The 28,000-nt window shown below is 40.2% G+C and overlaps 1 protein-coding gene across 2 annotated transcripts in view; it reads left to right on the top strand.

The window, feature by feature from the left end:
- Positions 1-28,000, top strand: part of SHROOM2 (shroom family member 2) — a 128,583-nt gene that overhangs the window by 31,849 nt on the left and 68,734 nt on the right. For both annotated transcript variants that reach the window (XM_040533968.1, XM_040533959.1), the window contains exon 2: positions 19,809-19,960. In XM_040533968.1, coding sequence (XP_040389902.1) covers positions 19,809-19,960 — 152 coding nt within the window. The remainder of the gene's footprint in view (positions 1-19,808; positions 19,961-28,000) is intronic.

The raw sequence follows: 28,000 nt of genomic DNA, 5'->3' as shown, positions 1-28,000 counted from the left end.
CTAAATTTCCTCATCTTTTGGGGAACTGACTTTTGAACCTGAAGATATTTTTATTGTTGTAGTTTGCTGCACTTAGGGCACATACATGTGCAGGCATATATGTGCATGTGTTATGACATGGGGAGAAAGGCCCCTAAGATGATTACCTTTAAGTGAATATCTTCATCATCCTTTCACATGTCTGATTGTGAATCAAACTGTTACTTAGAAGAGGCAGTTCTAGCCAAATAAGCTAAGAATGTAAAAACACAAGATCTCAAAGTCCATAAGTTTGACCTCTTCAAAAACAAAGGAAGAAGATAGCTGGCTTTTCTGTAATGTTTTTCGTACAAGAATTCAAAACTTCACCCTGACTGCAGTTTAAATTTTATTCAGAGAACCAGCACTGTGCCATGTATAAAAACATTAGCACATTGCTCTGAGAAATGCAGTGAACATCGTTTGTATGGCACAATTTACTTGGTCATTATAAAAGAAATTGTTTGTGATGTAGAAAGTGACGATTGTAAAACACATGACAGTTACTGAAAATTGAAAAATAAAAAACATTTGGAGTTTGAAGGCAGGAAAGCAAAAAACTTTTCCTCTCCATTCACAACCTTTTCCTTTGATTATTGAAGAAGAGAGAGGGTCAACACATCAATAACAGTGAGGAGGATTTTTGAATGAGTTTTAAAATACATATGTATATATATTCAAAGAATATTTGCTTTAACATATTTTCAAGAAAAATATTTTGGCTAGCTTCATTTCTGTGCTCTGACAGCTGCTGAGATTTTTAATGACAAGAAGAATGCTGATTTCAAATCATCAGGTTTTTGTTCAGTAATGATGATACATAATCTTATTTTTGCCAACAAAAAGGCATATCCAGCGGTAAGTGTTGTAATAAATCTTGAGTGTGAAGTTTGGAATATATTTTGCCTGTTGTTTGGATGTGTGACAAAGGGAGCTTTTAATAAGGAGACTGTGTCTGGGAGAAGAGAAAGGTTAAAGCAAGACAGTCTTATTTCTTAAATGTTTGGAGGCTGTAGACTTGTGAGAAGAGCAGGTCTTTTTCTCCAGTGTGGGTGGGCTTGGATTTCCTGGATTTTGTTGACTGAAACCTGGTCCACGACGTGTAGCCATGGTGCATGAAGAGGGACTGGTTCCATGGCCAGAACAGAAGGTGGAGTGAACGATGGATGTGCCTTCATCGTGTAGGTACGTTCCTCCTGGGCAGGCACGTCCCGCAGCAGTAAGGGGTAGCTCGCAGCGCTGAAAGTACTGCTCCAGCCATGCACCTTTATGGGCTGTGATAGAAATACAGATAACGAAAAAATACTAAGCATCTTTGTCACTTTTATTTACGAGGCAATGAGCAGCATGGAAAGTACCGTCACACCTGAGGCGATACGGCCATGTGCATGTTTGGGGAGCGGCGGTCTGGGCTCCAATTAACTCCTTTAGCATAGAGTCACAGAACGGTTTGGGTTGGAAAGGACCTTAAAGATCATCTGGTTCCAACCCCCTACTGTGGACAGGGTTGCTTAGTTACATTGCTGAGATGAGAAAACAATATTATTTGTACAGAGACAGTAGTTGGGTATGCATATAGTATATAGATCCATTTTAAAATATGGGAGGGCTGTGACCTTGAATTCCAGAGGAGATTAAGTAGAATGCATCAGTAAAAGCTGTCTGTAATCAGATTCTTTGCACAGTTTTTCTTTTGGTGCTTTTGATCTGAGATGAAGCCAATGAGTGATGTGAAAGTCGCCTTAGCAGAGCATGAAACTTCCTAACTTATTGCATGCATTTGGCACATGTTCAAATGGCTCCGTGTGGGGTCAGTTGTACTTTAACCTTGAGCTTTAGGCACGCTGCTGGAGAGTCCAAGCAATTTGATTTGTCCTCTTCTTTCCTTGGTTAATATATTCTGTCTTAGAAGTGAAAATATTAAACAGAATGACATTTTTTTCCTTCTTTCCACTAGTCAGATGTTAAATGTTATGATCTAGATAACTTATTTTTTTTAATCACTCTCCAAAGTACTATGTTAAAGCCATTTCAGTTTGGGAGCTAGCCAAACCTAGCTGAGGAGTTTCTTATCTAGCCTAGTCATTCTGCAAGCATTCCCTTAAAGCTCTCCTTCAGCCCTGAGAAATGAGCTGGTAAAGCTGCTGTGTCTCCGGTCTGCCTGCCCAGCATCTCAGCAAACTATGAATTTAATAGAAATGTCTTTGGAAGCAGTCCTATTTTGGTGTTGCTCAATAGCAAATATATCACAGTATCGCTTAAATGCCAACATAGGTATTTATGGTTATCTCATACTACGGGACAGGGCTTGATGCATCTTCTGTAGCAGTATTTGGTTTGTTTGTCTGTCTCGTGCAATCTGTACAGTTTCCTTTAAAAAAAAATGACAACAACAAAATCAAGCTTTTCATGACTGGTGTCATGTGGCGTTTTCCATCAGTCTTAAAGAAAACTTGTTAAATTTCAGCATGTTTAGACATTACCCTAGCATAATTCCGTAATGCTCTCAAATGTTGCCAGTGCGTCCATTTAACAGAGAGGTGTTTTGTCTCTCCAGCCGTGGAACTATTTTTACAACCTCTGGAGAATATACCTCCTTTGATTTGGGCTATTTTGCTTTGTTTCCTTCTCCCCAGCTAGTTATTTGATTTGGATCGTTTCTGTGCTTGGTGCCTTACTTCAGTCAAATTGCTCACCAGTAACTCAGGCTGAACGCTTCCCTACATGTCTTCTCATGCACGCAGAAAAGGAACACTGCTCTCTGCAAAGTTCCTGAAAGCCATTGCTTGTGCTTCCGTGCTGTTGACCGAGCTGACAAGTGGGTTTAGATGGCTTGCAGGATGGTTCTGCGTTTTGTCTCTCACTTGTATCAGTTTGCCTAGCATTTGGGATGGGGTCATCTGCAAGCAATGCACAGCCTGATACAAACAGCTATACATTTATCAGCCACAGAACAACAGAGATAATCCCTAACTCAGTTTTTATACAGCGTAACTTTTTTCCCCCAGTGACTTGCTGCAGATTTGATGGGATTAGGAGAATCTTTGAATTTTTCAATGCTGTTAGTATTGCAGTCCTGTAATATTGTAAATATTTCAACACAATTTGTACTTGAGATGGGTTTGTGAAAATGGTAGTACACTGTGTAGTGACACTCCAACGTAAAAGTGGTATCACTGGAAGCAAAGGGAAGGGTCTTCATTTTGGGGTGAAGAAGGAAAACCGCTGCCTCCAGGGTTCTCCAGTTGTTCCCAGGTTCTCGCACTGTAATTTGCAGGTCTGAGAACCCCAGCGTTTACAGCAGGCATGGCCAGGGCTGGGACAGCTGCCGGAGAGCCTTTGAGTAGGTAGGAGGGTGCGGTCAGGACCTTCTGTACAACGCTGTGTTTGCACAAACGGGAACACGGCTGCGGAGGCACTGAATAAATGTTTTTGCAGCCACATGTGCGGCACCTTGGGGTCGCTCACTGCGCCCTAGAGCAGGTGTGAGGGGGCCTGTGGACAAGGAGGCCTGTGGGCGAGGAGGTGCCCTGTGCGGCGCGGCCTGCGAGCGTGGCCAGGCCGCTTCATCCCCGCGCTCTGCTGAGATGCCAGGAGGTCTCCTGGCCTTGCTGTACACCGAGGGATGGAAGTACCCTTTGGTCTTCCCTGTTCGGCAGTAGTGCAGCATAAAAGCAGGCCATGTCACTAATTAATTTCTGCAAGGGCATGTCCTTATTTAGCGTTGTGTTCTTTGGAGGTTAAGGGCAGTGCTCCTCCATGACAGGAGGCTGAGGGTTAGTTAGGTTTTTGAAGTTTGAGCAGTTTCTTAGAAAATTATGACATGTTGCAAAATGGAGTTGCTTTAAAGGTGCCTTTTTAAATGTATCATTCAATATACTGAAAATATTTGTAATGTTAAAGCTGGTTAAAATATGACCTTTCTTCTTTTACACAGGATTTGAATGTTTGCTGATAAACCTTAACCTAAAACTTTTGGTCAGTAAATGAGCTGCGCTCTTTTACTTGTGGTCTTGTGACAGAAGACTCACTGTTTGCTAGATGAGTATCTTTTCTGGCCCTGTGCTGTTTATGTTTTAAATCCTCTTGACAAGCAGAGCAGCTATTGTGCTCCTTGTGTATATGTAAAATTAACAAGCTGCTTGTATTGCCTCCTCATCTAGATCATCATCCTGAAGACAAAGTGTTTTCAATTTGCAAAGCCAGAAGAATGAAAGGCTGAGGAGGTGCAATGTAATACCAGTGCTCAGGAACAGCATTACCAATTAATAACACTAACAGGAGGAGGAGGCTCCTTATCACGAGACCATTTTTTAAGTTGCGCAAGTTTTAAAACTCAGCCCATTTTTCCTTGTGTGCTTTTGACAGGCTGTCTGTAAGAATCTTGAAAATGCACATTTGGATTTAGGGTGAAGTAAGCAACATTATTATTCAGCTTTGAACTTTTGGCTTCCGGTTTGTAGGTACCTTTTTTTTTTCTTACTACATTTTTACATCTTTCAGCCATTTTAGTGAGTAGATCATAACATTATTAACTACATTAACTTACCTGTTTATTCACTGCTTTGTGCTCAGCTCTTGAGAAATTGATACTGAGATAAGCAGCCATAGTTCTGATGTCAGATGATATTGCTGGCTCTGTGGCAGTAGACTGTCTGGTCCTGTATCTTTTCGATCACTGTGGAGAACTTTGCATGTGTGATAGAGTTTATGCTACCTGTCTCCTTGAGATTTGCTTACAGTAAAGCAATGAAGGGGGTAAAACTTGTAGCCTTTAATACAATCAGCACTATAGTGGCTGTGCCATGCAGGACTGAGAGGGTATACCTTTGAAGCAGAACGAATGGACTGTTCATAGACTTCCTTTCTTATTCCTAGTTGAACTGCTGTGCAACATAGCTGTGTATTGGACCCCAGAAGTACTTCAGTCACTTTTGTTAATAAATAAACCAGCCAACTAAGACGCCAGTTCTTTGTATTTTGTGCCTTACAGATAAATAGTATGTATGATACTCCAAGTGCAGCAGTATTCCAGGCATAGTATATATGGATATTCATCTGGATTACAGAGGAACTTTAAACTTCGTGGAAGAACCACTGTACAAAAAAAGTTTGAAAATATGAATAGTAAAAATGTGAAGAATTCAGAGTATATGTACTAAAACAGAGTGTGCTTTTAGAAGGTTCCTTAAAGTTTGAATGCAAATAATAACTACAGTAGATAACTAGAAAAGGAGGGAGGGGAGAGGGATTTCTGTTTGTAATGAGGAAGCTATGAATAGAAGATAAAAACAAATTTGTGGCTTGGATAACCACATGGAAGAAGCTGGGAGATTTATTTGTAAACTTAAACTGGATGATGCCCAGACAAGAAAAGACCTATGATTGATAACTGTCTTTTGTCCACTGTTGTTGTAGCTGTAAAATCCTGGATGTAGCCAAGCAGTCTCTCCAGTTTCACGTAACTAGCTAAATGTTAGAGTAACAAGTTTCCTGCTTTTTCTGTACAGAAACAGGAGCCAGTGGGTTAGAAAAGGAAGGAAATAAGAGGTATTCCCTACTAGAGACACCATGCTTGCTTCAAGTAATGTCCATGCACTTGACACAGTTTCATGTAGTGTTTTCTCTTGGTTACTTCTCACAACTTGGAAAATAAAGAATGTGAACACAGGAGGAGCTTTCCTCAAACAAATAAATGGGAATTACAGGTATTTCATAGCACAGTTATCTAACTTCCTGCACTTCAGTCTTACTCATGCTCTGGAAAACCCCTAATATAAAAAGCCGCAGTTCTTCCCTCTGTTGAGCATCAACTGCAGGCCATGTTGGCACAATACCTTGGCGGCTCGTACCTGTTACGTGGTATGGATCCAGGCCAACTTAAATGGACGACTGCTAGCTCACCTCTGCCTTCCTGTGTCCCTGAAAGAACAAATGTGTTTTTCTGCGCAGGTCAGTGGAAGTGAAGCTTGTTGTTCAGCTTAGCGGGAAGCTGAGTGTTTAGGGATGTACTCCCAGAAGGCGAATCTGCACTTCTGGAGACAAAAGACAAGAACAAAAACCAAGGACGCGGGTGTGACTTTCCTCCAGATTCACACAGCTGCATGCCTTTCTGATGTGTCTGTGTAATGCTTTTCTCTTGCCAAGGTGCCTTTGAAGGTACAGACGTTTGTTTCTGAAACACTAAATGTATGTATACAAAAGGAACTAAGTCATCTGAATTCACACTTCCTGTAGTCCTTAAGCTGTTCTCGAGACAGAGAAACTAACAAAAATATAGGGAGTAGGGCTGTCTTAACTAAAAACAAAAAAAACAGTTTTTTTTTACTGATCTGTTTAGTAAGAGGCTTGTAATATATTCTTAGTTTAACTTTGATCTGTAGTAATAATACACTCTTCTAATATTAAACAAACAAAAGCTCCAAGTCTACTCTTAAGCATGCCATTTCTTTTACCTGTTAAAAGGAGAAATTGCAGTTCTTAACAAAAATAGCAAGGTTCGCCTTCAGAAGCTGAGATAACAAATACTGAAAAAAAATACATCAACGAATCTTCAGGTGCATAGATAGGTCAAACAAAAAAAAGCCTCTAAGGGTTTACAAGCTGGTCATTGACTTTTGGAACCTAGAGTTTATAGCAGCAAAGTGCTTGAAATAGGTAATCCAGAAACCTCTCAGTCGAGTGAGGAGCTACTTATAGAAATATCCCAATGTGAACATCTGAGCACAGAAACAGTCTGCATTCTCCCACGCTTACTCAACTGCGAGAGTCAGGACTGCAGTGGCAATGTGCATTTGCAAACCACAAGCTTAGAGTGAACTCCTGTTTATGTTTTTCACTCCCCAATTCTTTTTCCTTCTTTCTGAGTTGAGGCATACTCTCCCTGTAAACACCAACCCAGAGCAGTTAGTAGCAGAAGTGATGCTTGCTCATCTTTTATGTTCTATCCAAATTTTAGGGTGCCCCTCCAGAAAGTGGGAAATGCTTCCTTCCTCTGCTTGGGGGGGCTGAAACCCACCCCCCTCCAGTCCGGGGGACTGCCCTAACCACAGGCTGTGGGGCTGGGAAGGTGCCGTGCTCCTTGTCCTCTCCCAGGGGCCATGCTGTGGTGCAGAAGGAATCCCTGCCTGATAGGTGAGAGTACAAGGGGCAGGTTTTTTTTTGTTGTTGTTTTTTTCCTTCTTTTTTTGAGGTGTGTGACTAGGATGCTTTTTGGAGGAGAGGTGAGTGGGCAGTCTTAAGTACAGATTTCAGTTCCCAGTATTCAAGTCAATAACAAGTAATGCAAAGTGCATAAACACTGGTGGGAGCAGGGAGAGAAATCTGCAATTACTCCTCTCTGTGAGTATGCCATATCTGTCAGAGGTCTGGCTAAAAGAACATCTTTTCAAAAGCCCCTTCCTAGTAAGCTGAGAATAAAACATAATAACGCATCATTAGCATTTAAGGGATGGATTTAGGATCCATCACATAAAAAGTCAACCTATTCAGCTGCGGCCTAGTCCTCAGCATAAGTACTGAGCGACAGATGCACTCAGAAATATACCACTCTCTCCAATGATTTTTTTCCCCAGCATCTTAAAGTACACCCAGTCATTATGCAAGCAACTACGAATGGGGGGTCCCAGGAAGAATTTAGCAGGATTTAATTGGCTAAAAATTCATTCATTTCGTCAAATTTTGAACTGTTTTAAGATATTTCTAATTAAAACAAGGCAACAAACTGCCTTGTTGGAAAGATTGCAGAGAATAATCTACAGCTTGAAATAAGCCTGAGCTATAAAATTTAAGCTTCAGCTGGGAAGTAGTAGAAGAATGGAAGATATCACTCAGGTTTCTAGAAGTGGCATGGTTCAGCCCTGCAGGCAGTTGTGTACCTGTGAAGCCTAAGCCTGCACAGTAGGTGCTCCAAAATGAAGGCAGACATGAGGAAAAGGTAGTAGGCATCTTCAAAAGCAAAGTATTGTTAGAATTACATGCCTCTGAATATAGTTTTTATTAAAAACAAAACCAGTTTTCATCCTCATGATTGAATTTGTGATATAATATAATGCTGATCCTATTTTTTGATCCATAACAGAATCTTTACCAGATGCTGCGCTTTCCTTCCAGTTACCCTATAGAAGGCTGGTGAACTGTCTTCCCAAAATTTAACGATGCAGAAACCTGTTACCTTTTTCATTTGGAAACCAGAAGGCTTATTTACCAATTCAGTCAAATCTTCAACTTTCCCTTACCATCACAAATAAAATTATAATATTTTCCTACAGTTTAGGCCATAAGAATTATAGAATTTGAATTTAAATACAGTGCGAACAAACTCATGCAGTGGTTCTAACATAGTATGCAGTTTCAATATTTAAATATTATTCAAAGAGATTGTTTCTCTGCTGTTTTTAATGATTTTAGATGTTTTTGTTGAATTCAAAATGTAGCTAAGTCCTATAGTGCTTTGACCTAATGATCTTTGCAAATGCATAAGATTTACCTTGAAATTTTATCCTCCAAGTCTGTGTTTACAGAAGTCCTCCTTTGCCCTTGATTCTCAGCCTAGGTGCATAGATCTTAGGCATAAACCAAAAGTCAGTGATTTTCATCTCGGGAATCCTTTGCCATTTGCAGAATTGGGTCTCTGGGTCTCTGCTCAGGATATGCTTTTGGGTGAAGACAGCTTGCAGTGACAGGCTTGAGAATGAAAGGCAAGTTTTGAGCACAAGTACTGCCCACAGTGGCTCTCCAAAAGACCGTGTGGCTTTTCTGTAAAGATGGTTGTAAGAATTTGCCTATGGAGAAGTTTTAAAAAGGACCAAACAGTGGAAAAAAAACTACTTTGCTGCCAGCTCTTGCATACTTCAGCCTAGGCTTTTAAGACCTGTCTTGTCCCAAAGGAAAACAGCTGTTCCACGGCGTTCATAAATAATACAGACAGTATCTCGGTTCCACAATATTCTCAGTTTCCTTAGCAGTGTTACAGGCTCATTTCAGGACACCAGCACAGGCAGTCTTTAATTGCCTGTCAGTAACAAAGATTCAAAGTTTCCTGTTCAATACAGTATTTCGAGCAGTCGACCTCCTCCTGGCAATGCTGACACCCTAAACCGGTATGCTGAGACATGAGTTTTTTGTTAAGATAGCTGCATGCTGCTGGAATACACGCTTCTCAGAAGTGGTTTTGTCCACTGGCATAGGCAACAGTGTGAGACGTAAGCCACACGTATGACATGCACATGTGTGTATGAAGTGACCCCACCGCTAAGATGGGAAAGTAGAAGTCTATTTATAAATTTTCTCCTGTAGTACAGGGATTGTTGTACAAACCCTCATCCCCGAAATTCCACTCATACTTGAGCAAGTGCCGTGCGGTGGAGTTGTGAGTGTAGGGCTTACACGGTCAGGATGTGTCCTTTAGTAAGCGTGTGTGCACATTTGACGGATACTTTTGCCAAACAGAAATACAGATGTTTGCAAACTGAGTAGTTCTGACATAATTAAATACATACTTTCTTAATCAGGAAAAGCAGCTAATTGCGTGAGCGTGTAAAGTTTCGGTATTTCTTTTAAACTTTTTTTTTAAGTCTTTGAAGTGATGTGCTTGCTCTTAAAGCTCATTATGTCAGCAACATGTGTTATATGATGAGGCTTTTGAGAAAAATAAAAAGAGCTACAAATGAAAGCCAATTTGGAAAATGCCCACTTTGTGTACTAAACATATTCTAATTTCAGAATATAATAATTCTCCTGTGTTACATCAGGATTTATTGCTCAATCTGTGCAGCCTTTCGAAGCACCTATTTGTATGTTTTCTGTAAATTTCCCTTGTTTTACTCCCTGGTGATTTTCATACATTAGTTGCTAATTCACAGCACAGTGCTATAATTTCTTAAGAAAAAATAACCTTTGTCAAGTGAGTATGAATTACATGGCCCAGTGTAATTATCTTATTGGTTAATTATCTCTCATTTTTCCTAGGAAGAATTAGACCTCTAAAGCAGAGAAAAGGTGGCAGGGTACTCATAGAGATGCCAAAATGCTTGCATATCTAATTCCTCAGGTAAATTTTTCATGAGGAGGGAATTTCTTCTTAGGTTCCACGGTGATACTGAGTAACGGAGTGGTGAGGAACAGTTGATAGGACAGCTGCACAAATTGAAGAACCTGAAATTGTAAGCAACTATGTTTGGTTTAGAAAAAAAAAATTATTTATTTTTCAAAAGATACCTCTTAGAGCTGAAATATGTGGCAGAGGAACACTAACGGGTTAGGGGAAAAAGTGCAGGATACTACAAGGCGAATGATGCCCGGGGGTACAAATTGCAATAGATTAGTCTCCACAGAATTAAATTTTGCTTATTTCCGTTTCATGACTCAGAATAAACTTAAGATGTTGGTGCTTAATTGTAGATACATGAATATTTCATACCCTGCTCAGGGAACTGTGTGCCTTAGGTAGGTAGATGGGTACTGTTTCATCTTCTCAATAAATTGAATAAAAACATCGCTAAGATTGTTATTGTACTTTTGGCTTTTATTGCTGTGGCGTCATGAGAGATCCACATGGGATATATTAGCAGTCTGTCTCTGTAAGAGCAGCCCTCTGGTGCCTGACTGCACCAGACAGTTCAGACACTGCAAATTAAGAAGGTAGGACAGCCTGGGCAGAAAATGCCATGCAATCCTCTCTAAAATTTGCTTTCTGTACCTTGTTTCACCGTTTTAGAAGCAGTAGTGTGACAGTTCCTGCCCTAGAGAAATACATTTAATGCCATCCTCAGTGTTTGCTTGCTTGACCTTTTCAGTGCTTGAATTCTGGGTGAAAGTGGAGTGGGGAAAACTTTCTTCCTTTACTGGGCTGCAAATGGAATAAACATGAACAGAGGAGAAACTAAGGGCAAGGTTACCTAAACCTTTTTTGCTTCTATAATAAGGTGTATTTTTGTTTTCTTGAGAGTCATCCCACTAGCTTCTGTCCTTTTATTGCCTTAGGAAAGGAGAATTGAGATTGTGTATTGAATGTGCAGCAAAAAGGTGGGTTTGGTAGAGTGGCAATGGGTACTTGCATCTATTCAGTTTGAAGTATTGCATACTTACAGTAAGTGAGATTGTATAGATTATGCAATGATGAATTAAGACAGTTTTAGGGTTTGTTGCCTATTTCAGCCCTCGGGAGGGAGGAATAAATGTATCTTCTTGTTTGAGCTGTGCTTTAAATATTGACATTGTTGAGGAAGATGCTGGAAAATTAAGGCTCCAGTCTGTACTTTTGGTGCTCTGTGGGTCTGAATATCATTTCTGAACAGTGAGTAAAAGTTAATGCAAGGAACAAAGTCCGTTGTCAGCAGGCTCATATTTAGGAGGAGCCTGACCTTCTTTCTGACACTTTGCGGAGGAATGGGTAGGGAAATCAAGAAATAAGACGTTTTGAAAGTCATGTTGGTGGTTTTTTTTTTTTTTTTTTTTTTTTTTAAGGAAGTTGAGTAATGCAAGAGGAGTTCTTGTTGAAGAAGCTGCTATTTCAGTTTTTATAAGAGCACGTCATTCTCTTCCCGTTAATGCTTATGCCTGCTGTGCATTGCTTAGAAGCGTAATGTTGTGTTCTACTCGCTCCACTGTGTAGCAGTGGGCTCCTAAATGAATACTTCAGTGATAACTGTTAAAAATTACTTTTAATTTTGTGATTGAAATCTGTTTTTCAGGTGTTTAAGAGAATACGGGAAAAATTATTGGGAAATGTTTTATACTTTCTCACTGCCTGAAAAATGAACAACAGTGTTATGACAGAAATGGAAGGTCACAAGTAGCAGGCATGACTATCAGCCAAAGAGGGTATGAGTTAATCGAGATAAGTATGCTGTTAAAAATGGGCTGCGTGAGAGAAAGTATTCAAAATGCAAGCCTAGCCTGACTTCTAAAATTCTTGTGGATTTTAGTAGACCCCTCACATTAGTTTTTGAAACTAGCAGGCAATGAAGTAGTTTATAATGTTGCTTGGTCTTACTGAGTGTTACCTGTGCCTGAGAAGTGTTGCTTTTTTTCTGGAAAACAGCGCAGTCAGTAAACATAGGCTTAGATGCGACTTAAATATTTCGCAGAAAGTTAGCATTTAGACTCTCTCACTGAATGAGATAGGTGAATTCTTCAGTAAGTACTCAATTGCTATTTAGTAGATCTTTCAAAGTCTTCCACTGAGGCATATCAGACTTCTTGGCAAGCGGACTATAAGGCTGATGAAACTGGACTTTTCCTTTGTAATTAATGCACAGTCATACCTGCATGACTGCACAGACGCTTCATGTTTTTTGCTTTGTTTTGTCACTAAGTCATACTCTTTCTCTAGTTATGCAGTGGTTTTGCACAGGCTGTTGGATTGCATTCAGCGTGTTACTGTCAAGGGCACATTGGCAAGCTGTGACATTATTTTCCTGGGATGGACAGGAAGGCAGAAAGATAAGTCAACCTTGTGGAAGTATATGGTTGTTGCAAAGTAAAAAGCCTTGAACCTTGTGATCGTAAAGATTACTTTGTCAGGTCGTATTTTTCCTGTTGGAAGTCTGTTCTTGTTATCAGTTTGAAAAGATAAAATGAGTTGCTTCTATGCATAACCTCTTTTTTTAACTGTTCTTATCATTGTTCATAGTAACCGAAAGTACAAAAATGTAGGCCTATAAAAAATACTTAATGTTAGCTGCAGAGATTACATATATAAACAGCCTATGTATAATCATCAGTAAGTAAATTTGCACAAGTATAAGCTCACCCTTTCAAACTTCTCTGTTAGAAGGCGTGTGAGGATAAGTAAATTCTGTGTAGAGAAAGAAGTCCTGTTTTGGCTTTCTGATCATTTATTTCACAGTCCAGGCATGTAGCTCCTTTCTTACACAGAGTATTTTGTCACTTTGGAAAAAAGATGGAAAGTTATTTTTAAAACTGTGTAACATATCCATGAGTTCAGATGGGTTCCTGTGGGTCAGATGTCGTTATCTTCTGTAAAATAAAAAGCCAGGCTCTCAGCTAAAAATAAATGGGAGTTAGTGTTTCTCAAGTGGTTCTTGAATAAGACGAGCGCAGCTTGTCTGGACTAATGCTGTACTAAATAACAGCAGTAGGGGGTATGTAGATGCTGATGAGGTGCTAGGAGAAAACCAAAAAAACATCGAGCTGTGCTTTGCAAGTGGTACAGATGCGTTGTTGCGAGTGGTAGGTGCGAGGGAGAAAGGGGAGCGGGATTCTCCAGGCTCAGGCCCAGCTCTGGCAGCAGGCCGCTTCCCCCGCCTCCGTTTCCAGCATCCCCATCTTTTCCACTCTTGTTTTGGCCTTCTTACTCCAGTCCGGATGGGTCCACTTTCACCTTCCTGCCACCTGGGTGCCACACGGGGGTTGTTTGCTCTGTAAGGGGCTTGGGGGCTGCCCTGCTTCATCCTGGGGGGGCTCTTGCATAGGAAGATCCCCTTAAAGCCTAGGCTTTATGGATTTAGTTGCTCTGCAGAGATGCTGTATATGCAGGACTGCTGTTGTGGATCATGTGGGGATGCAGAGGCCTGGGTATGCTTTCTGAATGCTACTGGGATAAATCTCATTGAGTTGGAAAAAGCAAATTTTATTTAGAATCTGTAAAATTTGTCTAGCGTAGCTCAAGTGCTTATAGCAAAAGAAGCAACCTTGACACTAGGCAGCCCCACCTTCCTTCTTCTGATACATTATCTCTGCTTTCAAGGCATCATGGTGGGCTGGTGTTTCTTTGATTGGTTGGTTGTTTTTTTAGAACTTATTTATTTTTGTACAAGTGTTGGACAATGATGAAATGTTTCCAACTTATGCTGCTGAAACAATAGAATCAATTTGCAAAAAAACTTCACCTGAACCATGAAGGTTTATTTTCTTTCAAACCTACAAATCTATGTGAAGCCTCTCTTCCTGAAATGTTTCCTTTGTAAATTGTGCTCATTGGCTTCTGGAGGCAAAGATTCATTAGACTTTTAACTTCAAGTACTTAGTGTGTCCTTCTTAGTTTGCAGGGTCCATAACGGGACTGCAATGCAACCAGATGAAGGCACAGTAACAGGGTCCTCATGGAAAAAGTGATCAGAATGGTCTTCTCACAGCATAATGGAAATTAGTGATTTGAACGGGGTGTTGGTCTGAAGTATTAATCTGTTTAAGTATTAACTTTTAGAAAGGAAAGGGCTTTTTTGTGTGTGTGTGTGTGTTTGTTTTTTTTTTGGCCAGACTTTTTAAACACTTCTAGTTTGAGGAACTCTGAAGTCAGGTTTCAGCCTGGAATCCGTTTTTACAGCTGTAATAAATCCACCACAAAAATGGCCTGTCAGGGTGGAAGTGACAGCAGGCCCTTCATCCACACGGCCAAGTGGACACAAGTATAAGGACTGAACAAGTACTTAAAGAACTGTGCCAAGTGACAGCTTTTCAAAATATAATACTTGCTTTAAAAAAAATAAAAATGCTGAGCAAATACAAGATTGCTGGGAAAATAGCCCAAATGTTTAAATACACCAAATAAAAAGCAATTAGAAAGGGCCATGGAGAACCTCTGTCCTGAAGGTTTAGGGGGAAAGAAGCTGCCTGTGGAGAAAGGCCCTGTCCCAGACCAAACATCCCTAAAATCTAAGTTTGCTGTGAAGTTTAGGAATAATCAGGGCAAGAGCAAGTGCAGGCAATGGCTGGTGTGTGAAGTGCTGACACCAAGCAGAAGTGAAACTGACTTCTGTGTTAGCACAGAGCATCTCCAAATGAGGACCCGGGTTAGCAGGCACTTGTCTGATGGAGGTCCATCCAGCGCCACGTCAGTGGTGCTGGCCTGTGCTGCGTAGGCCCAAGCGTTGCAATGTGACAGCCGTAGTCGCGTGTTCACCTTTTTGGGCACTGGGCCCTTGGGCTGTTGGCCTGTGAGAGGTGGTGTTTTGGGGGGGAAAGAGGCCAGCCGCTGACTTGAAGGTTCGCCTGGATTCCTTGCTTTGCCCTGGACACCTGGCAGTGTTTGGGGCGTTTTTTCCAGTTAGGAAGATGCAGGCCTTACCACTCGGGCTGGATTTGCTGTGCTTTTATTGTTGGTCCCTCAGAGTTACACAAATGCCAGGTTTTGGCTGTAACGGTATTTCTCCTTTGTGTAACTCAGTGCAACACAAAATAGCTAATGCTTCCTATGTTTTACTTGTTCTGAAGATCTCATATGAAGTTTTTTAGGTTTTGGCTTTTTTTAAATCCATATTAGATGCTCATAAGACAAACAGCCACAGAATCATTTCTTGGCTGCACAAGGAATGAGTTATGATAAAATAGTTTATCATGGCCGATAGGAGAATGCTGATAAGTGGAGCTGTTTTTTCCTGTGTTTGTCTCTGGGCCTGGGTTTCCATCCCGTCTCCCACCCGGCCCAGAGAGAGCCGGGACAAGAGACTGACCCGATGTCATCGTGGTAAACAAAACGCGATATCGTGTGACACTGCGCTTCCCCAACCTGGCTCCTGCTTGTTTATACAGGTGCCTATAGAGGAATGCGAGTATTTAAAGTAAAGCATCGGGCCTGGTAAACACAGAAGTTAATGGGTCACATGCTAGCAGTGGTGCACCCCTTCAACACTACCGCATTTTAAAGCTGCCAACACAGGCTGTTATTTTCCCTTTCAGATGTGTTACCAACAGTGGGAATCCAGACTTCTAAGTGTCCCTGGAATGTGTTTGTGTGTCTAGCTGTTACACTTTTCCCCCCAGCTCTTCCCCGATTTGAAAGCCCTTTCTCCTTTTCATGGAAATAATTTCACATACTGCACTACATGGGTGTTGTTTTTTCATTTGCACCATTTTTGTCCTAACCATTATCTACATATGTTTCTTGTATCAGTGTCTCTTCCTCTTTTGGGGATATGATAAGCAAGAATAGCTTTGGGAAGATAAAGCAGTTCATATCAATACTGTTATGACAGCAGAAGTCTCTGGTTCCAATCCTCGCTGATGCACGGATCCCAAAATTTGCCTTTGCTCTTGGACACAGGGAGGTCATCAGGGACAAAGTGAGAGTTGGGGATTGTCTAAACAGATGCTTTTCATCAGCAAACATCCTCTTCCTCTCCTCTTGAAAACACTTTTTTGTAGCAATATCAGCATCCCTGCTAAGGATAGGAAGTCATGCTGTTTAATCTTGTTGATTTAGCATAATAAGAGGGGTGCAATTCGTTAATACATATTGAAAAGATGGTTTGAGGAGATTTCTGGAACTTTTCCTTACTCATCCAAGGTGGGCAGTGTAACTATACAGGTTTTTTGAAGGCTTAGGTCTCTTATTTATAAGAAAATAAGGTGTTGATTTTCTTGGCTGTGTCTTTAGTTTCCTGATATTGCTATAAAAGCGTTGAGATGTACACTTCAAGGACTTTCAGTTCCTGCAAGTATTCCAGATTGAGCAGAGGGTTTGCTCAGGGCTACGTCCCGACCCATCTGCCTGCTGACCATGACTGAGGCAGATCTCTTCTTGTTGACTTCCTTGTAAGGCTTCATCTTAAAACCTCCCTCGGCATTTTCAAGGGTTTGTTTTCAGCTCTTTACAGCTAGTTTATCTGGGAACCTGAAAATCAGAAAAAAATTGGATGTTAGATGAACAATATGAGCTTAAATCTTAAAAGGTGGGTTTAAATCCTGCCATGCATAGCATAGTTAACCCCATAGGTGAATGAGTGCAATACATAAATGTTTGAGGTGTGAAAAATGATGGTGAAATTTTCAAGTGTAGTTGCTAGTGCTAAAACGTTTATGTAGGTTGTGATTTCAGGTCTGATGAGGTGGAAAATAAATCAACAGCTGAATAAATAAAAGTAATAAATGGCAAAACCTAGTAAACAACAAAAAAAAGAGGAACTGGAATGGCGCTGTGAAAGTTTAGGCAGAGCAGGCAAGTAGGTAGTGCAATATTTTCAAAGAGTCTTTTCCTTATGTTTTTTTTTGGCTGCGTTTCATTAGATGTATGTAAAATCTAATGCTTTTTTTAGTCATTAGTGTAACTGAAGAAACTATATTTTTCCTGTCTAGCTAACATTCCCATTTCCACTAAAAGTGCATTGTCAAGTGGAATGACCGCATTCATGCAGTCATTCAGTGACCTGAGGTAAAGCCAGTAAGAAAGATTTATGTTTCAATTTGTTCAGCTCAGGGGGACTTCTACTGTGAATGGATGTGTAGTTTTATTCTCCCTAGCTGCAACTGATTTGGAGGCAGTGTATTAAAGAAAGTCACTTCCAGTTTTCAGGATTGCTTCAGCTTTGTGCTTAGGTTTTGATATGCTTTTGTGTGTGTGTGTGTGGTTTTGATGTTTCATTTTGTTTTTATTTTTATTTTTTATTATTATTTTTTTTGATTAATGTTGTTTTGGACAGCCAGGGTCTGTTTGGAAAGCATGCGCCGTGTGGAATGTGTAGTCTCCCTGCTGAAATGAAAACTCAGAGGGGGTAACTGAATACTCCCTGCAGTCAGTGCATTGCCAGCCTAAAGAAAAAACAAACATGCTTACAGAGAACAATGAACATTCCTTGAAACCCTAGGAGACAGATTTTTTTTTTTTAAGGCAGAAAAAAAAAGACCCTGTCAAGGTCTTCAAGCCCAGACTTCTGAATTGTTGACATCCAGGTGGCACACGGGCTTCTCGCCCCTTGTCATTAAGTTGGTACCTTGCTGAGCTGCAACTGGTTGGCATCTACATTTTGCAGTTTAAAATGTGTGCTCCTACAACATATTTTTCCTCTTTTTTTCCACCTCTGCCTGACCTTCTCTTTACATTTCTAGTGATTCAACTCTGCTTTTCATTAATGTTTTCCCTCTGCTTTTCTGACCTACTGGCCTTCAGACCTCCAAATGCAGTTTATTTAGAAGCAACCCAGAAATGCATCTGGACAGTTGAAGGACTTGAGATTGCCTCTTCAGAGGGTTGTGATTCATGAATCCCCAGTTGCTTGTTCTCTTGTTTAGCTCTGCCTGGCTTCAGGGTTCCTCAGATGGCAGCCGCTCAATTCTCAACAATCGTAAACTAAAATCTTCCCTTGCATGTAAGTGATTTCCACTGTGGCTCCCCGGCTTTCAACTTCACTGTAGATTTGAACTGAGAATTCAATATTCTGGTAAATTCTTGACATTCAGAAGATATGGAGGCAGGTCAGAGGCAGGTCACAGCTTGAGAGCTAGATGTATCAGGATGTAGAAACTCGCTCTGTCTTTAATTATCTGTGTTTTTATTAAGATAAGAAGTTCTGGAAATTAAGCTGCTTGATTAGTATTAATAATGAGTGTTTTAGAATGGCGTGTAAGACTAAGCATTTTACATTGCATTCTTTTTGGCTTAGATTTAAAGGTCTGAAGATTTTTAAGACATCTATCCTGAAATTACATAAAGAGAGCTTTTATGTGCATGAAATGAGATTGCTGTGGTGTATGAGATCATCCTAATGTACTTTCATCAAGAGATATTGCTTATTTTATTAGGTTATTTAATTTAGACTTTCATTGCAGGAGTATCCTTAAAACCTGTACTGTGAGCACCGCAGTTCATGAAGTTAGGTTTTCTCTGGATTTATCTCGTTGATTGACTTCGGTGCCTTAGAAGATGGTTGTACTTTATGAAGCTTTGTGCAGTTGGGGCGATTACAAGGAATTCTTCTTTGTAGGTTCACAGACATTTAATAATGAGGGACTTGGAGATACTGTAGTCGACACAAAATGTAATGAAGACATAAATGAAAATCTTTGCTTTGAACACGAAGTGTCAAGTCAGTAAGAAGAGGTACGATATGGATTATGAGCAAATGAGGGATGAATAAAAACTCTAGATGCATAGATCATCTGAGAGGCTGGAGGGTGTGTTGACAGCAAAAGAGAAGGGAACAAACCGAGAAAGCTGAGAGCCTGACTTGCAAAGTCTTCAACACCTACAGCTGCACTTGAAATCAGCTTAAGCTGTTGGTACTTGTTAGTCTGGCTGATCAAGCTTTTGGGATTTATTTTAAATTTAAAAAATAGGCAACTCATAATGGGCTGGTTTCCTTCATCATTGTGGGAACTGCCCAAAACCAGCTGTTAAATTTGTTGTGTACGTGTTTCACTGCATATGATCAATAGTTCTGTAAAAACTGAATGCATACGAGAGAGGCCCATGGAAGCAAAATAATCTTTCAGTGAATATCCCTTAGTATGGCTGTGTTCTTCGGCAGCATGACACATTATTTTAATGCCTTAGATCTCAGATCAAAACCTCTTCCTCTAGCCAGAGCTGTTAGTTAGCTGTATGGACTGTAAATTCTCAGGTATTTTCCAAAATGGTATATGCCTGATGAAAATCAGTTTATTTTCCAGACCGGGTTGTTATCCAATACTGTGTAGCTTCACAGAATGCCAGTTCTGTGGAGATGGCTGTGTGGTTAATGTTATTGGCTATGTGGTTACTATTACTGGTTACCTTTTCTGGAGAAATAGATTTTAAGGTGCCTGCCCAAAGCTCTGTTTGCAAGTATGATTACCTGTACTGAAGAGATCTCCAGATCACAGATTTTTTGACTGTCAAATTTCCATTAAGCTTCCTAGTTTTCTTAGGTAGTATCCCCTCTACCTTTTTTTTTCCTGTTCTCGTTGTCTCTGTATCATATTCTTTATAGTGTTTGGAATTTTTTCAATTATTTTGACCACTTAATTACTGTAATAGTTATTGTATGAAGCCAATATGGAAAGCTCATTAACTTGTTTTAAAGTGTCATTATGCAACCTTAATAATTCTACCATTTGGTTTGCTTTTTCTCCAGATTGAAGATGGGAGCAAGGCTGCATCTGTGGACAAGTTACTGGCAGGGGATGAAATTGTTGGCATCAATGATGTGGGCCTCTCTGGTTTCCGACAAGAAGCAATCTGTCTGGTGAAAGGCTCACACAAGACGCTAAAGCTTGTAGTAAAAAGGTAAGCTAGTGACATTCAACTGGAAGACCAAATATGTTCCAATCTTTACACTATTGAACAACAAAATTTGCCAAGAGTTTGCGAGATAATGGCTTTCATTTAGTGCTATTGATGTTCATATTATGTAGCGTTACTTCTTGAACAGAGGATTGTTATTGAAGAAGACGTGGGCAGACATAGCGTATTGATCAGAGCAAAAACTGGGGCACTGTATTCTGTGAATACTGTTGTAGTGGTAGGAATCAGTACCCTGTTCCTTTCTGCCCTCTTGAAATACAGGGACTGAAACAAACTGTCCAGCCTGCCCTGCTGCTTCTGTGTTTGGTGAGCTGACACTGGTAATGCTTTCTGGTACATTTGCAGTGCACACCAGTTTGACTCTGAGTAGCAGGTTATGTGCGAAACTTTTGGAAAAGTGTTTTCCTGTGAATACTTTCATGAAAATATCTATGAGAATGTTTGGGATCTCAAGCATTTCTTATGTGATTTGGTTAAAGAGTGCTTTCAGTTATATATTAGTGAAGGGAAAAATTGAAAATATTTATGAAAACAGAACATATTTGTGATATGAAAACTTTGTATTCTCATTTTGACTCATGACACTTAAATTCACGCTTTTTAAAAAAACTCATTTAAATAAAAATAAGCTTCATAAAAGAATTTTGGCTTTTGAACAGATGCTAAATGCAGGATAAATCTGATAAGTTCCAAAAAAAAAAACAGGAAATTTGAACAAGAAATCTTGCTCACTAATTTTGTGTTCAGGTGAATCAGAGCTTTCTGATTTTATCACGTTATACAAACTAGACTTTCATATGAGAATTTTGGGTGTCTTTGTTGGAATCAGAAAAGAATTTTGTTGCAACACTGAAAATGCTGAGAATTGGATTTGACATGTATGATCAACCAGTCCATAAATAAAATAGGTATTCTGAAACTGTCTCAGATGGGGACTATGTGTGAAAAAGCACTGATAGATGAGAAGTATGTAACCATGCTTTTCACCTTTGGTTTAAGAAGGTGTTTTTGACAGAAGCAGTTATAGGAACATGAATCTCTTTTGCAAGTAACAGAATTTATGTCCTCTCCAATAGGTACTTCCAGAAGCTCACACAATTTTTTTTGTAGCCCTGAAGATAATAAATATAAAATAAAATGCATGCACAACTATTGTAAATCACGTTGATGTTCAGCAGTTTCAACTTGTGTTGGCTATTCTGGTGAAAAAGTTGTGTTAGTGAAGCTTACAGCAGCTGTTTCTGTCACAGAAAGAGAGAACTTCAAGGTTGAGAAGTTTTATAGACACTGAAGAATCTGCCAAGACAGCAAGTCTTAATTATAACAAATAGCTTCAGACGTAGTGGAAAGATTCCCTCTTTCATGATGCTTTTCAGTTGTGTGATAGTAACTTGCTCAGATCTGTGAATTCTGATCTATCTTTGGAAATGACAGGTTTGTTGCTGAAATACCCTAGCAGTAGACTCACCTAAGCCATTCTTGAAATTCATAAGTACTTCACTCCATGCACGGTGCTTTTGGAGAACTTCCCTACAGCTAGTCAAGCAATGATTTGCTGCTAGGGATTTGTGGCCATTCTTTGCAGGCAACAGAGCTGCATTGCTATGCATGCCTACAATCAGCTTGGTGCAAAGCTGATGGATTTTCATCAGTCCTTCCTCATCGCTCCTCTTTTTCGTTCCTTAGCATATGCCTGTGCAGCAGTCGCAGGCAACCTAGCTGTTCTGGCCAAGAGGCTGAAATAGTGGCTGTTGTTAGGGAAAACATTTTTGTCCTAAATTCATTAAGGTTTCCAGAGCTCCCAAAACAGGCAAGAGCCTTTTGGGTCATTGGCAAGCCTGCATAATATTAGATAAAATTTAATAAAACATACTGAATGAAATTAGCTAGGGTTTTTGTTTGTGGTTTTTCAACTTTGCTCTTTCTGTTGGAAAGTTGCCTTAGGACATCAGTCCTTTGACGGTCAGAAACCTTTAAACACCCAGTCTCATTTTATTCTTGGCCAACTTGTTCCCATGCACTGCTGTCTGTGTGCCGAAACAGCTTTTCTTTTCCCGTTGGAAGTTCAAATGATGCAGGTTTTTATAAAAGCCTTGTTGCATGCTTTCTTCCAGAAGTTATGGTTTGAACAACAGTATTGTTTTGTGCTGTTTGCCCTAAATCTTAGGCTGAATTTTTATGAGTGCTTTAAACAGTCCTGTCTTTAAGCAAGCCAGTTGTGTAGTCTTTGTATGAGCACTCCTGCAGGTCTGGATTGAATTGGATCAGGGGACTGATCTGACTGCAAAATTACTTGGGGAAGTAGGTTTTCAGCTGGATAGGACCACCACTTTCAGAGGCAGTCTGCACTTTAATTACTTACAGCGATCTTGAAATGGCTGCCTTGGCATTTTTAGACTATTTCAGTTTTCTTTAGATCCACCCTTACTGTTCTCTGGGGAGAGTGGGGATAGTCCCACAATTCCTTTTCATCGAGTTATATATAAGATGATGTACTGATCTTCAAGTTGTCTTAGCATCTTTTTGTCTGCTTGCCCTGTATATCCTTTGTCTAGCACAGTGATGCTTTTCTTTAGCATTAATTTAACATGTTATTCCCTGGGGATACCAGTGTGATAATTTGAAGCACAAAACAGACAAGCAGTTTGAAGCTCAACAACCCAGCCTTGGAGGTTTAAAGGATCTTAGTTTTAACTCACTTTTGTCCTTGATATTGGTGGGAATTAGCTTGAGAAGCCAAGATTTCTTAGGGTTGTTTATGTTAACTATTTCTAGACTCATCCAGAAGTAAAAAGCAAGTGCTTTGAAAATTATCGTGATGTAGCAAAATTTACTTCTTAACAAAATTCTTCTGGAATGTAGAGAACTTCCTGTTAATGTCAGGAAAATCAGGTTTTATTCATCACTTCTGAGAAGCACATTCATTTGAAATTCTTCCATATGGGTCACTCTTCCATGCAGTAATGCCAAGCCTTGGTCTTGCATTGATCTAGTTATTTCTCTGCCTGGGAAGCAGTAGGGCATGCTATTTTTGTTTTAGAAGTCTAATTTGTCTAAACCCAAGACGAAGTGAAAAAGTGTTGCCATAGTGAGGAATACGTTTCATTCACGTAATTAAATTGTGCCTGTAGCAAAAGTTTCTGGTTTGATTATTGTGGTTCAGCAGTGCTACCTGGCTTCCACAAAATTATTTTTACCCACTATTTTTAAAGAATCTGATGCTTGAACTGCATTAGGAGAAAAAGGCACTTGTTTCTAAGTAAAAGTGACTGCAGTACCAAATACTAAGCACAAATACTAAGCATAAATTTGCTGGCTACCGGCACACATACTTGGCCTTATTTTTTTGGATACTGCATATTTGTGGTCTAAGCCAAATCTAAACTGCGCAACAGGCTCAACAACAAACACACTTTAAGTAGCTTACAGGTATTGATGGCTGAACAAGTGCAGTGTACCTTTAGTCTTGGATTAAGAGAGGACTCAGGAGGCTTTGTGTTGTTTTCTCAAGTGGATTTGTCAAAACAATACACCTTAATTGCATGCTAGCTCTTCACTGTAGTACTGAGTCATTTCTTGAGTAGATTCCTATCTTAGGAAGATAGAAGGTATGCTTAGGACATTTCTTACAGGAATTGTAGGTGAATTTCTTTCTTTTGGAGAAGTTGTATGTGTGTCTACATATACACATCTAAAATTGCTCCGAGTGTTGACACTAAGGTTTTTATCATATTATGAATAATTAGGTTTTCTGTGTCGCCTTCGAACTTAAATTCTCTTCCAGTTATTAAATATAATCTCCGTGCCTTTGCACATGCTAGACATGAGCAAATGACATAAAGCTGTGAAACTCTGGTATATTTTTTCACTATGAGCTCATGAGATTTATGTTAAATTGTTAAAAATTGGCACAGGTGGTGCTTCCATTTGTGCTCAGTTAAAGGCAGGGGGTGGGATTGTGTGGCCTTTGGGAGCCACCCTGAGAAGTTAGGTGGGATTGTCCTGTTGGCTGCTTCAGTCGTGTGTTAGTGGCAATGGACAACTGGGGTGGGCAAGGGAAGGAGTAGCCATGGACTTCTTTCTGCAGGGGCTGCTGGTGGCAGGAAGCTGGACTTGGTTTAATTTGACCAGTTCTGGAAGAACTGCCAGCTCCTGAGAACCAGTACACGTGAGCAGGCATGTTTTCTTTTCCTTTAAATAGTGTTTCATTTTGATGCCTTTCTCTGGTGAAAATGCAAATTGTTTTTGCAATGCTGAGGAGAGCCCCTTGTTACAGAAGGGAGAGGGAAAGAGGGTGAGAACAGACTTGACATCAGAAGTGTAGCATGAATACTGAAATGTGCTCTGCTGAATCCTGGTAAGGGGAGTGAATGTTATGATAGCTGAACTACAAACTCCTGAACATGGAAAGTTAGGGTAATCTTTGTTTGCATGGCACTTCATGAAGGGGGGGACAGCCTTTTAATTGAAGCACCTCAAAAGCAGAGCTTTCAGTAATTGTCCTGAGGGCTCCAAGATTGTACACGATTGTTTCAGAACCTGATGCCTGAGCAGAAACCCTGGAATAAAAATCTTCCAGTCTTTTACAGCATTCAGATGGGAGATCACAGAAATCTTGGCATGTGCTGAGCAGACACGTGCTTAACACCACCAGTGACCTTTCCATCATGGGTTTTCTGTAACTTACCAAGGGAATCTAGTCTTACCCATTTCCTGCTAGTGGAGCAGCTAGCTGTGGACTTCTTAGCTCTTTTTGGCCATGGGAGTACTGTTAAAACTTGACAGCATCAATTTTTGAGATGGATTGAAAAGATGAGGGGTCTGTGTTTTCTGTATGATGATAAGATATGATTTGAGGACTGGGAATTCTGTCTCTTACCTGTGTTTGACCACTTGTTAGTTCAAGTTTTTAGGTGTCAAAATAGTATAGGAAACACACATAAAGATACATGTAGTTCTGCAGATTGTAAGCAAGTGTTATAAATATTTGGTCCATCGTTATGGTTAAGCATTGCACAATAAGCCAAATGCATTTGTGGAGAACCACTGCTCGGTAGGAGTAAAGTCTATTTTGCCATTAAATTTTATGTTCATTACTTCTTGAACTAGGGTTTATTATTACAGCAGAACTGGGGTTGTTGCCTAGTAAACACCCATCCTTTTGGAAAATTACAGCTGTAGCTTTACTGCCCAAGAAGAGATTTCTGGTGCCTGTATTTCCAACCAGACTTTGGAAATATCTAGGAAACTGTGATAGGGCTTTCTAGGGCTGTACATGCATGCATATGCCATTGCTGTAAGAAGTAGGCAGGGGTGGTAAATCTTCTCTCCTGATGTTTCTTGTAGTTGCTCTGCAGCTCTTTCTGTATACACTGTTCATGAGTGGGGATTTGTAACAGATGAATGCATCTTTAAAGTTCAAGGCTTGAACCTTTCTGTGTGGCTGTAGCCGGTGGAAAGGCTGGGTTGCTAAATTCAGGTTTCAGAAATAGACCGAGAAATGGGCCAGGGAGTTGCTTTAGGCCCACTCTTGTGCACTAAGCAGGCTAGGGAGTTGGAAGTATGTGCCGGATGGGATGTCCTCTGCCAGACCTGGGGCTGGCTGGCCACCATCGCGCTGCTCCTCCGACAGCCTGGTCCTGCACTATTGACCGAAGACACGAGAAAAGGAGGTACGTGCACACTCATATTTTCAACAAACTATGCGTGGAAAAAGCCCTGAAGAAGACCATTTCCCCTGCTCGTCAGGCTGTTGGCACAGTCAATTACGTAGAAGCAGCATGAATCTGTGCTCCCTTCATCCTAGCGGTACCATGCAGGTATTAGGGTATTTCCCATGCAAGTCCTCTTTTTGGTGGGGCATATATCTAAAAAGCACTTTCATTTCTGACTGTTTTGGCTTATTAGTTTCTCAGTTGTGTCAACATGACTTGTTTTGTGCTGTTAGTGACATACCAGTTGACACTTTAAGTGAACATAAGCTTCAGTTCCTTGAATTGGAGGTGTTGTCCCTGGTTTCAAAGAGCAAATCATCGTTCAGTGTTTTTGAATGTTTGTCTTGTACAGCTGTCAGAACTCTCTTGATACATATGTTGTGACTGACATGTTTTTATGTTGTGGTGACTTTCATAATCTTGTTCTTCACAAATCTAAAAAAATCCACTGTCAAACTCGAATAATAGAAAGCCAAAAAAACGACAGACATCACCATGTTTTACGAAGTCAACTCCATCAGGATGATGTTTGAAGAAGTAGGAAGGGCATAGAAATTTCTTTGTGGGTAGAAGGAATCCTGTATAGTTTGAATATGCTTCTTCCAAAGGTTGCTTGTGGCAATGATACTGGGTTTTGTGAAGCAATTACCGAAATTGGACAATGTTACATTTTTGTGGATTGGAATATGCATCAGGCAGTAACAACCTGTGAGTCATAAATGTTTTTTTCTTCCTTCAGTCCTGCAAGCACTTGTTGAAATGGTTAATTTTGAGCATGAGTAGTCTCATTGACTTCAGTGAGAGCGTTCACATGACTGAAGATGAAAAAGCATACAAGTGCTTACAGGATTTAACCAGAATTTTATAACAGGCAGTACACTGGATTTGCTCTTAACACTGCTTTCCTCAGGTGAATTTCAGTTTAAGTGGTAGAGACAGTAATATGTATCCCGTTGAGTGAGAGGTGGAAGCAGGTGCACGTTCCAAAATTTGGGGGTCTGAAGTCTTTATCATTTCACATAGTAATTTCACATGCACACACAAAGAATTTATCTGTGTTGGGTAGCAGCAAATACTGTAGATCCCTGCTGTCTCCTGACTGTAACAGAATTGTAACCCCATCCATTAAAGACCAAATGAATAGTGTTCTATGTTAGGAATCTTCTTTGCATTTGCAGTAAATGCTTCTAAATATGTTGTATGCATTTTGAAATATTGTTTGGGGTTGCTTTTAAAAACTTGAGTGGTTTTTTTTCTTTTCTTTTTTTTTTCTTTTCTTTTATTAAACCCCAGGTAAGAACCTTGACAATGCATGTGCACAACTTCAGGAGAGTAGTAATACTCAGGTTGCAGTATGTTGAAGTTCTCCTTGTGCTACTTTGGTTTTAGGTTACATATTTCACTTTCTGGAAACAAATGACAGACTAGATTGCAAACTTGAATGGTTTCTTATATTTTTACATGTCAAGTAGCCTACTGTGTTAAGTGTAGAGATTTTGTGCTCTACTTAGTTGCATAACGACATGTAACACCTTCCAATTTGCAAAGATTATAAAAGGCTTTAAAATAATTTCTGAATCCAACTCTTAACTCCGGAAATATGAATACTTAAAAAAAGGCAAGAATGCAGGAGTGTTGCAGCTTTAGTTACTGAATTACTGAACAAATTTGCATCTTATCTCCTAAACAAGAAACCTTATTTTATGGCCATTGCTCCTGAATTTGCATAATACTGGATCACCTGGCAAAGCATGATCTGGCACAGAGACACAGCTGCAGCACTGTTGAGTCATATGGCCCTTTAGTCCAGTGCAGAGGAGTGACAGAGTGTCAAAAGCTAGGATTTGGGGAAATTTACACTGGGTTGCATTTTAAATCAAGATCTGTTCGTTGGTCTGGCTCACAGAGCAACCTTGGTGGCAGGTGGGCAGCCAAGCTGGGGCATGACATCTGATGGGGAAGAAAAAGGCAATGGGGGAGGTGGGAATGTCTTCAAAATCTGATCTGGTCTAGTGCATGTCAGAGCAAAATAACTTTCCCGTATAAAACTTGAAGCGTCTCAGCCTGTGGCGTTGTTCTTCGTGGAGGCTCAATAATTTGCATCATGTGGCTGCAGTATTTCGACCAGGAATGAGACGAACTAGGGCCGGGCTGTCTCCTGAAATGCCCTGGGACTGGAGGAACTCTCCTTCCCCACTCCCATTTTTGGGTCTCCTTGGACGTGGGTAGGTAAATCACAGCTGAAACCAGTGTGAGAGCACACCGCATCGGTGTAGGAACGCCGGTATTGGGAACGTGGTTTCTAAGG

The sequence above is a fragment of the Cygnus olor genome, chromosome 1 (genome assembly GCF_009769625.2).
Source record: "Cygnus olor isolate bCygOlo1 chromosome 1, bCygOlo1.pri.v2, whole genome shotgun sequence".
In the NCBI taxonomy this organism is placed as follows: Eukaryota; Metazoa; Chordata; class Aves; order Anseriformes; family Anatidae; genus Cygnus; species Cygnus olor.
Note: the sequence above shows the minus strand (reverse complement) of the source record. Positions and strands in the feature narration are given on the sequence as shown.